Genomic DNA, 14,953 nt, shown 5'->3' on the forward strand with positions numbered 1-14,953 from the left:
TATAAATATTCACTCATCTGTATTTGAATCGCTGCCATATCAGTATGGTTATAATGGTTACACTGTTATGGCCTAGAGACTAGCAGAAGTCTCATCAAAATGCCCATTTCCAGAACAACCCCCAGATGTTTCATTCTAACAAGCAATTGCACCTCTATACTCTGTTCCCTTGATATTGGGAATTGGATTCAGTCTCTAACACCAGGTGAATACAGGGATGGAAGATCATTTCTAGGTAAAAAGCAAGCACCACACGTTCTCTCACCCACTGACCTGCCAAGGAACATAACTCGTATTTCACACAGCTTCTCCAAATCACCATTGCCTGGAAAAGCTAGCAGCACTGGGCAGCTGACTTGCTGCATCTGCATGTTGCTCAGCATTCCCCTTGTCCATTGAACACACTGATGTGTTCATTCTCTGCCCTCAGAAAGATTTTCCTTCTACTTTTGAGAGAGGGCAGCGTAGTACACGTCTGCATGACATAAGACTGAACCCTGCAACCACCCTGTTGGGATTAAGGAATGGTACAGACAATAAGGCTGAAATTCCTTAGGTTCTTTTTCACTATTTTCCTGGGGTAGACTGCTAAACAAACTACACTATTTAAAAAATGCAAAAGTATTGTTCTTGTACGCTACATATCTTGTGATGATATTAGTATCCTGTATCAACTCTCTCAAATCTCTCCACGTTACAATCATTTTAAGTACGGTTGCAAACAAAACCTTTTTTGTGTGATCAGTATACGTAATGCATCCCTGAAATCAAATCAAGCAGCCTCGTGAATATCAACTTCTACAGCTGTGGTGAGAGCAGTTATCTTACAGACAAAGAAGTGTGTACAACCACAGAGCAGGATTACCTTCCCGTAGACATTCCACCACAAATGTGAATCCTGTAGTTCGTGGATGTAAGACATACTCATATTTTCGAAGTCCGTTCTTTTCAGCAAAGTCATTACTGCGGGCTTTGGTACTTTCTGAAAGAGAGAATAAAAATTACCATTTTCTATTAGTGTGTATGTAGACCAAGATTTAAATATAATTCTTATATGACAGCAGTTCACACAGCACAGATGTGAAACAGCTTTTCAGACGGAGACAGACTGCAAGGTGCTTCTGGCTAGATATATATTTTGGTATTATGAAGAGCAATGTGGATTGCAAGAAAAGCCTTTTTACCCTGTTATTAAATCTCAGAAAATACTTAGAAAGTCTTTCATATTTATGAAATGCAATCTGAAATCTAGAAATTAAAATTTAATCGTCTTCCTAGGCTTCAATACCCATTTTAAAGTGAAATGTGTTAACGAGTTCACTAACTTTTTTTGAAGTCAAAGGCACGACATACAGCAATATAGGTTTGACATTATGTATAGAAATACCTTGAGTTCAATGAAAACTTATTTTGGAAAGAAAACATTAAATGGAGGAAAACAGTTAATTGAACACATTAAAACAGTATTTTACTCCTTCATTTTGAGCTTGATATAAGTTATTCATCGCCCTGTGCTGCACACACATAACCCACTTCAATTTTTTGACCTAGTGCCCAGTGCCACAACACATCCTTCTTACTATACACACAACACAAGCTAGGATCTGGAAAGCCACCTGGCTAAACCCCCTGACACATGGATTTCAAAACTCTGGCAGAAAGAATTCTCTCCAGAGCAAAACAAATAAAAGTTTTTAAGAGCCAATTCTTACAACTGCTTACAGAGCCCACTAGGGCAGGAAGACATAGACACCAAAGTGCTTTTTCTGAAGACAAGTGGAGAGGAAGCAATTTGTGCTCTCATACAGAGACTCTTCAAAGCAAAAGTCAGCAGCCAAAAAGCCTCTGATGGCTGCACTTACCCCTTCACTGCGGGTACTTCTGCACCTCATCTTGAACCGAAAGACAAAGGACAAATACAACGTTCCCATGGCAACATGAAAAAATTCAACTTTCTCAACTAACTTCTTTAATAACTAGCTTTTATATAGACTCCTACAGATGTTGTAAAAGATGAAATCCCAGCAACGTCTGTGGAACAAAATCATTGCCTAAGCAATATATAATCTTTCTCCAGGAGAAACAGCTCAAAGTATCCAGAGTTAACCTCAACAGAGATGAAAAATAAACTGATGGAAAAAAATACTGTTGCTTAATAACTTAACAGAATTGATACTTATAGGTAAGCTCTTTTCCTTGCACTTATCATAATTTTTCCCTGTAAAGGAGCAATAGCACATGTGGACCAATCAGCAACAGCAGTATGATATGCCTTTTTTTACATTGATCCATCTTTCTTTTTACCCTAAAATACAAGAGCTCTTGGGTTTACCAGAAAATGTGGGTCTCTCATAAAGTAACAGCTACCTATGAATAAATGCTATACCATAGCAGTATACTGAGGAATTTTTCCACTGTAACCTATCGTTAACTGTACAAGGTAACACGTTATATATATGCTTTTTATCCACATAGATTATCCATAATAAGATTATCTGCACAGTTCTCCTGACCATGTGATTTGGAGGAAAGGAAAACTACTGCACAGTAGGTAAGCAATTCAGTAAAGAGCATCCAAAGATTTAATTCTTAACAAATTGCCAAAATGTACAAACATTTGAAAATATTACCTCTTTAAAAGCACTGTTAAAATTACAGAATGTGAGATACTAAAATTATAGATGGCTACATAAATTAATCTTTTCTTGGGCATATGCATTATGTCATTCATCATATGATCAGAGTATCTGTTTTTGTCTGCTAGACGACTGCTACTTCATTCAATTTTGGAAACGGACTATGGTGAATCAGTGAGGGAACCTGCCTTTAGGATCCCTGCTTCTTATGGCAAAACTTGAACAAGGAATCAATCAAGGCTTGGAGTGGCAGAGAAAGAGAGAGCAATCTGGTAACTATTAAATGTTCCACCGAAAAGCTGGATTCTACCTCTTAACCATAACTGTATTGTACTATTAGCTCAGCAACCTAAACTCTTTATGAAATTACACTGATGACGAGGAGTTTTCCTTTAAAAAGCAGACAAGTCAAAAGCTCCTTTCCAGATTCTGTGGTGATTCAAGTACATGCTTGAAATTAATTTATAGCAAAGTTTTTAAGCTAATGTGTTGTTTCTTTTAAAGGACATCCAACTTCTTCAAATTGGAACATTTCCAATCTGCAAATCAGGTCAGTCAAAGCTTTGAGATGTAAGTCTATATGTCCGCTCAGTAGAACTGTATTTCAAAGGGCAGGATAAAAACAAACTTCTTGGTGTTTGCAGAACAATCCTATTTGCACCACAGGAAAAAAAAAAAAAAAATGAACAGGCAGCTTATTTTTCTAAACAAGAACTAATTTGCTCTGTAAAAAAGGTTTGGGACCTCCATTGCCCATTGTCTTCAAACATCCTTATTCACCTCCTTGTACTGGAAAAAACTCACTGTAAACATCCATAAACATCTTCCAAATTTCCTTTTATTATAATTCCGTTCTAAAAACATAAACAACCAGACAATGGTGTTCTAGCCAACACTATTCAGCTACTTATAGACAGCTACAAGTCTATGGGGCCTGATGACATCCATCCCAGGGTCCTGAGGGAATTGGCTGATGTAGCTGCCAAACCTCTTTCCATCATATTTGAAAAGTCCTGGCAGTCAGGTGAAGTCCCCAGTGACTGGAAAAGGGAAAACATCACTCCTATTTTTAAAACGGGTAGAAAGGAAGACCCAGAGAACTACAGCAATTTTGGAAGGTTGAAGGGTTTTTGATGCTATCCTGAAAGGACAGGATAGACTTTCACTATACCAAAAAGCAAGCATAATACTCTTCCTCCCCATCCTGCCTCTCCTGGCACTTGGAAAAACAAACAAACAGAAAAAAACAGTATGTTATTCTGCTAATATTTATGTACAAATGTACTGACTGCTATCTTACCTGATGCAAGCACCTTGATGCCTACTGCTGCTTGGCATCTGAGTGTGAGACACCAGTGCCTAAATGTTCTGGGGGGAATTCAGAGCAAGTCTCCTGCTTAGTACAGGGTTCAACAAAAGGCAATAAGGTGGTTGTTCCACATTATATGAAATCTAGAGTTTAGAAAACTGATTCAGGAAATTAGAAACATGTTTATATCCTCCCCTCCTCTTTGTACATAAAGAGAATTTACACAACAAACTGCTCTTTAAAATCTCTTAATCAGTAGACCAGGCTATACTGTCAACGCTATAAAACTTGTGTAGATGCTTCAACATTCTGCAGTCAAGACTGCAATATTTGTAGGCAGAAGAGTAAAAAAAAAAAAAAAAAAAAGAAAAGTAGTGTAGGATGCCTTTGCAAGTCTGATGATGAAAACACTTCCTTAAAAAGAGGAAACGTATGTTCTGTGTTTTGCTTCCAACCAATTCTAATACAAATTGCATAAAGCAGGTCTTGAAGCAGGGACTGGAACTGAGCTTGATTTAGGTGTCTCTGATCCCAAAAGGTCACTCACATCAGTTGGCTAAGGGTAATGTTCTCTCTTGCTCCTTCACTCAGAAAAAAATGAGTAAGCATTGCTTTCTAGAAACAAATATTTCATTTTTTCCTCTGTAATTAAGCCAAAGTAAATCTACCTCCTAAGTTTTTACTCATCATTGCTATTAGGCCCATTTTGCATTTTAACTCCTTGGTTCCATTTTCTCCTATAAAAAGGAAGGACTAAGAAGAATGATCTATTTTTATGGACAAACTTCATTTATAGGTTTCAAAAGTGATACAAATTCTAAAGGCAAGGAATGTCCAGCAAGATTTCAAATGCTAATATGTACAGTGTAACTAGGGGTGTCTGCTACCTCCATCTAACAGCTACGATCGTGCCACATTCCTTTAGCTTTATTGACAAAACAGGCCAAACATTCAATGCCATGAGGAATTCATTCTCTTTAAGAGTCACATGAAAATCCTGTATGTGTCAGATATGACCCTTATTAGAACAGCTACATACACACGGATACAAAACCTTCACTACGTTGTTGCCTGGTCCTATTATTTAGGTTAATAATTATGTCACGTGGTAACTTTTTTAATCTGCATACTATGCAGTAATTTCTGTGACTCTTAAATTAAATGAATACTTAGCTCAGATTTTTATACAGGTACTCCAACAAAAATACATGCTAAAACAAGGATGCATTCAAGCACTTAAATTGTGTTGATACACTGCAAGAAAAGCATTATCATTTGAAGCCCACTGAAGTCATCTGTTTCCTGCATGTTTACTGCAGTCATATTTTTCAGTTTAAACTGTCTTTTTCAGCCTGCAGTGCACTTGTCAACTTACACAAAAGAAAAAGAATTTAAGGGTTATAACCACAACCTCATACTTTTCTTTTCTTTTTTTTTTTTTTTTTGCTTCTGTGCTGCCTTTGAAATATCACTTGATAATATTTTTTCCCTATTTATCTAAAAAATGTCACTAAATCCCATTAATTGCATTACTGTTTGAAGTTATTGGAAAGGTTCCTATGTCAGCAATTTCATAAAAGCACCATACCTCTGAATTTCATTTGAAGTTTACCAGAGTAAGAAATGATGCCTAACACATTTCTCTCATCTTCATGTTATAAATCTTTAGGAAGTTAAAATTGCTTTTTAACCCCTGAAAACCAGAGGAGAAAATGTGAACAAATTCATAATATTTTTAAATCAAATTATATCCGTTTATATTTTTAATTTATGATCTAGTTTTGAATTGAAACAAAAATGTCTGGAATTTACACTAACAAGCTTCATTTGTATTAGTCTAAAGAATATTGGGATCTACAGCTCCAAGACCTGTACCCAACAAAAAGAGAAGTCTGTGTTTCCCATGAAACATGTAAGCAGTACTAATTCACCTTGAAAGAACAAGCTCACATGCTTTTACATATTCATCTTTATCTAGACTGATGTATTTTGCTGGATGTCACCCAAAAGAGTGATGAATTTCCCTCATCATTCTACTGGAATGCCAACTTGGACAACTTTAATATAACTACTACTAATCGACTCTCAACTGTTTTGTTTTATTTTTTTTTGCTACTACTAGTGACCTGAAATTTGAATATTATGTACTATGTTCTCCTTTAATCTGACTTGTGATAAAAGCATGCATATACTCTTATGATTTCAAGTACTCTCAAATGATGGTATGAGGCAGTGAAAAAATAAATGTGTAGTCCAGAAATCTCTCGAAGAAAGAAAAAAAATCCCCATTTATCTATTATCAGAGGTTTATATAGAGAGCTTAATAGCTATATTGGCTCACAGTTACTGTTAGTAACTGTTTTTAGTTAACAGAAAAAGTTAAGCAATTGTTTTTATCTGTGGTATTTTCAAACTATTACATGTTAAATAAAACTCTACCAGTGCTTTTATGATATTTTGTGCATTAGTAAGGTACTTGAACTTTAATAGAAAAGAGAAAATCCAACTGCAGGTCTGTGTTACCTTCTAGACAAAATATTGTGTTTCACATCACAACTGCCAAAGTTTGGACTTTTTTTTTTCAGCTGTTCCTTAAAGCAAAAAGGTCTGTGCACTCCTGCTTTGTCCACCCATTCCCCTTAACTTTTGAAGTTACTGACACCTGCCAAAATAGTTTGACAGAGACAAGAGATTCATAGATAATTAAGCTCCACTGAAGTTTTTAGAAAAATTAATGGCAGAACAAAGGGGAACCCCCAATAACAGAGATCTTAATGATGTGAAAAGCTGGCATAAGCTCCACAGGTATTTAGCCTGTTAGGCTTTCGCACAGCATGCAGTTGTCTGTCAGGTAACGCGTGTTGGTAAGGATGAGCCACAGCACATTACGCCTTGTGCTGAGGAGAGATTTGTGGCAGTGTTACATGGAAGGAAACATGAAAAAAATGAAAAATTGGAGTGAAGAAGTGACCATCTAGGGGTGCAGACATACGCAATGAGGCTTTACCAGGCCAAGAGCAATACAGCCACTTTTTAATGTTACTGCTTTGTAAATAGTTACTACAGAGAGTCTTCTAAGGAACACCTAAAAAAATAAAAGAGTGAGCAAAATGGTTATATTTTAACTTCCCAGAAGCACTATACTTATAGTAGTTTGTTTTCATCAAGGCTTCAGAAAGTTAGGCTTCTTTTTAAGCAGCTACAATGAAATACCTTTGATGAATTTAGCTTTAAGTTTGAAGTATTCCAGAATGAAAAGATGACCAACCTATCAGAAATAAGTATCTAGTTATTACTTCAAAGCCTATAAATACAGTCTGCAAATACATTGTTCAGGGTTCGTGATATTACTACTTTTTAAATTTATGTAGCATCTTTGAATGCAAAGTACCTCACCAACTTGAGGTCAGGCAGTGGGCCATGTCATACTTTACATTCCCTTGAAATCTTTCATTCTCAAATACCTGAAAACATTATACAATTTATCATCAAGAGGAGTAGATCTATCATTGTCATATGGTCTCGGAGAGGATAAAAAATTATAGTAGCATAGAGCTGCACAGCAATTCTCCTTTTCAGTGAAGTATATGTGGAATATTGTTTTTAATTTTAAACACTAGAAGAATTTTGTTATCAGAAGTCATTAGCAGAAAACATTCCCTCCGTTTCTGAAAAATGTTCCCTGTGATATTGAGCATCCATTGAGCACAAACCTTCATTTCTCATTTTAAAAGATAGAACATGAGATTGCAACAGATGCTAACACATCAATAATATAACAGCTCTCTGAAAATCATATTTCAAAACGTTACACAAATTACATTAAGACATTATTTTGTTCACATATTGCACTAACATTGATTGGATTAGCTTGCAAAGGGATTTTTGTATTGTCTTCTACACTATTTTAAAATACATGAGCTGATGTTTCCTGTGAAGACCATTACATAGGGATAGCTATTTACTTTGAGAAAAAAGGGGGGTATACGCATGCCTGTCCCTATACATCTTATTATGCACAATTTTTTAAATCTTTTTTATTTTTTTTTGGTACTACTTTGTAAATTACTACAAAGCGTCTTCTAAGAAACACCAAGAAATACCACAAAATACCAAGGTGACATTTATTACTGACAGGAACCTAGCATTGTAAACACTGGACAGTTTACGACATCAGAGGCCAACAGAGCTCCCAAAAAAACCAGCACCCTACCATCCCAGCCCATCACTCTGTCCTGCAGCACATCTTCCCTGGACTGCGCATACGTTTGTACTTACACAGCTACTCAATGAACTGGGGGAAACCATCACCACCAGCCAACAGTAGTACTAGTACTCATCACCAGTCATTCTAATCGTAATTGATTTTCTTTTTAAAGATGATGCTTATCAAATATTGTTGCACACATGAAGAACCACAGAGCATTCATAAAATGCTTTCTTTTATTGACATTCGAGTCTTCTTCAACACTGGTGAGCAGCTTGCTACAGATGCTGCACGACAGACCTACATTAATGCAGATATTTTACTAAGAATTAAGCAAATATTGTAGGATTAAACTCATTAAATTTACTATTGTGATAATGTTAACATTTGTTTTAGGTCTATTTTCTATTTTTGTTGAGAGTCAAACACAGACAGTTTACATGGCCTAGTGAACAAGTATCTCCATTTTCTCCTCTTAAAACACTGAGCAAGAAATCTAATAAAATCATCAATTGTTATCTTCAATCACCCTTCCATTGGTCTAAAACAATTTGCACTATTCACCCAAATCGTATGGAAAATAGAAACAGAAAAGTGATGTATTCCAGGTCTTGAAACCTATTTTTGTCAATACAATGTACAGATAGAACCGATCAATACAAAGCTATTTCAATCACGAGATGCTTTTGAAATATAACAGTTATTTTAGGAAGGCTGGCTAGACCTCTCAATGGGACTATGATTGTGCCTATCAGATATCTCAGCACATGATGATTAATAACAACAATTTATACTGTCTATAAGAACCCACTATTGCTCCTGCAATATTGAAATAGTGACTTTTTTGAACTATTACCAGAAACAAAAGGGAATCTTCATGACTGACCACTCCACAAGAAGATAACAAATGTAGCGTACCTGTGAGATCAGTTCCTTCTGGAAAGATAAGGAGCTGTAGTGGTTCATTAATGTCACAGAAATAGTCCAGCATTTTTTCAAAGTGACTCTTGTCATCTTCCCATTTTCTCTGAATGAAAATAAAGGCAGCAACCTGCATTGCCCAACCTGAAGTTTAAAAATAAATTTTTAGTAACATTTTATTCCGATACTTCCACAGTATCTGTTATTACAAAATATTTCACAAATTGCATTAGATACATTTTATTTTCCACTCACCTGTCCTCACCTCTAAATAAAGCCATTTAGTTACTGCGTAATAGGAGTTTGGAATAGGAAACAAAAAAATGCAAAATCTAAATAAATAAATCTAATTAAATTTTGAGTGGCTACAGTTTTGAAAAACCTAAGTTACCGGAATTAGAAAAGCTTTCTAGAGAGCAAGAGTAGGGTCAGTGATGTCACAAAATGTTTAAAACCATGACCCTCAATGTAACATCCAACACTGATTTCTCAATAGAAGAAATGTCCCAATGCCCCTTTGGACAAACATTTGAGTGATGCACTACAGGATAAAGTAAAGCAGCATTATATAGAGATAGTATAGCCCTTAGAAGTACATGTTAATCATGAGTGTTGTGCAAATAATATTTATTCTTTTATTGGCTTTATTACATATACATTCTTATAATTTTCATTACAAATAAAAGAAAATACAAAGTTGTTTATCACGTTTGATTATATAAAAATGTGACATTCACTGTATTAACATACAAGACAACTGATAAGATTTACAGCTTTATATCAAAATGACAGTATAATGTATTTCAATAAATGAAACTGCTACAGCAATATTTAAGACTGCAGCTCAGGGGTCACACACCATTATCTTCAATGAACACTTGTCTTTTTGGCACAATTTTCTATATAATGCATCACATTAGATTAAAAGTTCTGTGCACTATATCAGACAGCAGGACAAAAAAAATCAGGGCTCCAGCTCCATCACAATCCCATGACACACTCTTCTTCAACAAGGCCCAGAAGTAAATGGAACATTCATAGAATCACAGAATCATTTCGGTTGGGAAAAGACCCTTAAGAGATCATCAAGTCCAGCCACCAAACTCACCAACCAAGTCCCATCACTAAACCATGTCCCTTACTGCCACATCCACATGGTTGGAGACTCTATCACTTCCCTGAGCGCTCCATTTCAATGCTTGACCACCCTTTACATGAAAAAATTCTTCCTAATATCAAATCTAAACCTCCCCCAGCTTGAGGCTATTTCCTCCCTTGCTATCATTAGTCACCTGAGACCAGCACCCTCCTTGCTGCAACTCCTGTTAGGTAGCTGTAGAGAGCAATAAGGTCCCCCTCAGCCTCCTCTTCCCCAGACTAAATAACCCCAGTTCCCTCAGCCGCTCCTCATAGGACTTTTCAAGTCCCTTCACCAGCTTCTGTGCTCTTCTCTGAATGCATTCCAACAACTTATTGTCTTTCTTGCAGTGAGGGGTCCAAGACTTAACACAGTACACAGAAGCTGGTCTCGCCAGCGCTAAGTACTAAGGGACAGTCACCTCCCTGGTCCTGCTGGCCACACCATTTCTGATACAAGCCAGGATGCTGTTGGCCTTCTTGGCCACCTGGGCACACTGCTGGCTCATGTTCAGCTAGCTGTCAACCAGTGCCCCAGGTCTTTTTCTGCAGGACAACTTTCCAGCCACTCGCTGTACTTAGCTAGCTTGTATTTCATCAAAAAACCTGCAGAAAGATATTCTACAATGAAGCAAAAACATCACAGCTTCCTACTCACTTCTTTGTTTACCACAGTTCTCAAAGTCTGTTTTTCCTTTGATGGTGATTACATAACATTTTGTAGTGTATTTCAGCTCCTCTTTACATGTATTCATTTGTATTCTGTTCTTACAAGGAGCATATGCTAGAAAAACATTTATTAAAGTCACCAGTTTTTAAATCAACTTCATAAGTATTCAGCCTGGATAATATGTTAACCAGGATGTATAATCTCTTCTATATTGGACAGGATCATTAATTGTACTATTAAAGATTTGTAACCTGTATTGTGGGATCGATACTTCTTATTTTTAAATCAGCTAAGCAGATGAAGCCCACATAACTACAATACCTTCTGCAATCTGCACCTAATGAGTCTTGGACCCTGAAATAAGGAATGATATCCAGATAACTGAATACTGGAAATGAGCATGAGAATTAAGAAAGAATATGCTCGGAATGTAGTTTAGCAAATTCATACACTGTGTTTGTTAAAAACCCTTTGTACACAACACAAAATTTTGACCACAAAATCTTATGTGCATCTATGCATATACCATGTGCCCGGTGTCAAGAAGTACCTGTACAGCTTTATCAGATGAGGTTACATGTATTTAAACAAATCATTTGCAGGAAAAAAGGTCAATTTTAAAGTAACTGAAATATAACTTACATAATTTAAATACGCTCTGTTCTGGCATTTAACCGCTTTCTACTTGCTACGATATCTTTTACTACAATGGAGCAAACCCCAGTATTTTAACTTGAACAAAACAGAGCTTCATTTTCCTACTTGTAAGTATGTTATATAAAAGAGGACACTTTCTCACAGCAATTTTTGCCAAATACCAAATAGTGCCAAAACATGCAGTTACTCTAGAGGGTACCAAATCTAAAATTAAATTCATAAAAATGGACACAGCAAGGGGGGAAAAAAAAACCCTCTAAGCAGGAACAGAAATGCCTTGTAGCATTTACAACTTTGAGGACACAGCAGGCTCCATGGGACAGAGTGGAAAAACACGTTAGGAAAGTTCTGTGGTCGTTCTGGTATTTTCCACTCGTTCTTACCTCACAACCTAGACTTTTTGTATGTTTTATGTACCCTAATCATTACCCATAAATTAATGTATATAAAAACTGTACCGCGCTAAACCATTTTATTGTTTGGTATCACACATCAGGCCTAAGTTCTTCAGTCCTCAAATTCTCATTGTAGCAGAGGCTGTAAGTGGAAGGAAGGGAAGCAAGCAGCAAAAGAAATGATCATTCGGAAAGCCTGCTGATATTTTCCCAGGTCAGCAGCTCCTGAGAAAGTGTGATTTTAGTCCACAGTAGTGAAGGAGCATGGAAGAATCCTCCCTGCCAGATTCCACCCTCTCCCTGCCTCTCTGCAGGCAACCCAAGGCTTTGAATTATATGTAAGCTCACGTAATAAACTCCTTCTAGTGATCCTTCTTTGATAGCACCATGAACATCAAATTTACAAACCACCTCTGGCTACTAAGAAATCAGCTGCTTGCGTGACTCTTATTTTACTTGCCCAAATGCCCTTCAAGCAGAAGATATATGCAGCAGTATCCCATTCTTATCCTTAGTGGTGGTATATACAAGCTAAGAAGAATTTAATGCAGGCAGTAATGTAATGAAAGGAGGGTTGGTGAGGATGAAGAAAGACAGAGAAAGGAGTTGGGAAGCATCCAGTCTTTAAAAAACAAACAAACAAAACAGGTTTGATTTTATAACATAATATCCATTGTTCTGCAAGCTTTTTTTTCCCTCCCTATCTTTAAGTGTGTACCTAGTTAGATAAAACATCCCTCATTGCTCCAGTAAGAACAGATTATCTAAGAGTAAGATGACCAATAGTAAAGGATAGAGGTTTTCCTCCCCAGCTCCTCCAGCACAGCACCCTGAGCCAAACTATTTTACCATCTATGAAAGTGCAATAATCTTTCACATTCATTCAGCTTCAAAGCCTTCAGCAGAGCATGACATGAATGTGAATTCCTGCCTTCAGTCAAAATCCTGGTCCATACATCAGCAGCGGAGACACCTACTGTTTGCATGGCTCACTGTTCCACCACATTCAAAGGAGAGAGGAAACCCAGCACAAGCTTGCAGACACATGCCTTAAGCCTTTGAATAGAGTGAAAACAGGCTGCTGCTTTGATTTCCTCACCACAGCCTGTCTGCACTGTGCTGCTGGAAAAACAACACATAATAAGACTTGAGACATGACAGGGGATCCAAGTGGGAGGGCACAGAGGAACAAGAATTCAATAAAGCAACGGGAAAAAATGAAAGCTTTTCCTAACAAGGAAGATTTACAAATAAGCAGAAGGAAGTACCTGCTCATATGCAGCCTGCAGAGAAAGATGCTGCCCAGTTAATTACTGTTTAGTTTAGGACAACATATTGTCCAACAAAAGTAATTACATTTTGCTTGTTTGCACAGTGTTTTTTGGTCATCTAAACACTGCTGGGCAATAGGCATTTTCCTGACACAGGCAGCATTTACTTAACAAGGGAAAAAAAATATTCTTTTTATTTGCAAATTTTTGAGACATCTTTGATTAGGAAAACATAGCAGAGAAACAGTGAAGATTAAAAAAAATAAACAATGCAGTTCCATTTCTTTGCTAAAATTATCTTCTTGTAAGAATTTCACACATTTCTGATAGAATTTCCACACATTTCTCATAACTAACATTGCTTGAAAAAGTAGAAGCACTTCAGATTTACAAAATGGTTAGTAGTGCAGAAACTTACTAGGTAGAGTACCCAGCCACACTGACCTTTAAATTATTTTTTAAGAGATGAAAAAAATAAAAAATGCAGCTTCAAATCTCATGTAATACATACATAATGATACCTATTCCACACTTCAGTAAGGCTTTATTAGCTTCTAACTCTACACAAAAATACAATACCTACACAGCAAGGACAGCCTGCTTTGAACTAGAGAAATACAATGTAGGTAAGAATTTCCTTTATTCCTTTAGAACAGGACTGGGAGGGTTTCTTTCCTGGGGTATATCAGAAGGGGTGTGTGTTAGTAGGTCAAGTGAGGTTCTCCTCCTCCTCTACTCTGCACTGGTGAGACCACATCTGGAATATTGCGTCCAGTTCTGGGCCCCTCATCTCAAGAAGGACATGGAACTGCTCGAGAGAGTCCAGTGAAGAGCAACGAGGATGATTAAGGGAGGGGAGCATCTCCCTTATGAGGAAAGGCTGAGGGAGTTGGGTCTCTTTAGCTTGGAGAAGAGGAGACTGAGGGGTGACCTTATTAATGTTTATAAAAATGTAAAGGGTAAGTGTCAGGAGGATGGAGCCAGGCTCTTCTCAGTGATGCCCAATGACAGGACAAGGGGCAATGGGTGCAAGCTGGAACATAGGAGGTTCCGCTTAAGTATGAGACAAAACTTTTTTGCAGTGAGGTTGACAGAACACTGGAACAGGCTGCCCAGGGGGGTTGTGGAGTCTCCTTCTCTGGAGACATTCAAAACCCACCTGGGCGTGTTCCTGTGTGACCTGATCCAGGTGTTCCTGCTCCAGCAGGGGGATTGGACTAGATGATCTTTCAGTGTCCCTTCCAATCCCTAACATTCTGTGATTTAAATTGTATATATCTATTGTTGTAGAGAAGTCCTATCTCGTCAGCTACGCAGGAAACTGCCAATGACATTAGAAATTCTCCTTGAAAACTGTCACTGTAGAATAATATGTCATTAGCTGATGACGATGTCATGCAACAAACTGCAGCAGCAGCTACGAGCAGAGCAGTGGTCTCCTGCAGCTCCAACTTGAGCAAGTTGTACCAAAATACTGCAAGGAAGTTTCTGAAAATGAGACTACTGAAATGTAATACTGCTTTATGAACACTTTACTGCACACAATCTATCAAGCCAAAGCTACACTCTCAGGAAGAAAGGACCATCCATTTTTCTGGGCTTTTTTTTTTTTTTTTAAGGCTCACATTTAATCAAGTTTTTTGATACAGTGGAATGCAAAGAATTAATAACTTAAGAACCAAGTAAGTGACTCAATGATTCTCCTTGAAACATTTTCTCCTTCAATTTTAAGTAACCAGAAATAATTGCC

The 14,953-nt window shown here is 37.2% G+C and overlaps 1 protein-coding gene across 8 annotated transcripts in view; it reads right to left on the bottom strand.

Annotated features, from left to right (window-relative positions):
- LCLAT1 (lysocardiolipin acyltransferase 1) overlaps positions 1 to 14,953 on the bottom strand; it is a 115,296-nt gene that overhangs the window by 46,207 nt on the left and 54,136 nt on the right. For all 8 annotated transcript variants that reach the window (XM_040550700.1, XM_040550699.1, XM_040550703.1 and 5 more), the window contains 2 exons: positions 9,071 to 9,217; positions 866 to 982 (listed from right to left, as the gene is read on the bottom strand). In XM_040550700.1, the coding sequence (XP_040406634.1) occupies positions 866 to 982; positions 9,071 to 9,217 (264 nt within the window). The remainder of the gene's footprint in view (positions 1 to 865; positions 983 to 9,070; positions 9,218 to 14,953) is intronic.

Source organism: Cygnus olor, chromosome 3 (genome assembly GCF_009769625.2).
Source record: "Cygnus olor isolate bCygOlo1 chromosome 3, bCygOlo1.pri.v2, whole genome shotgun sequence".
Taxonomy (NCBI): Eukaryota; Metazoa; Chordata; class Aves; order Anseriformes; family Anatidae; genus Cygnus; species Cygnus olor.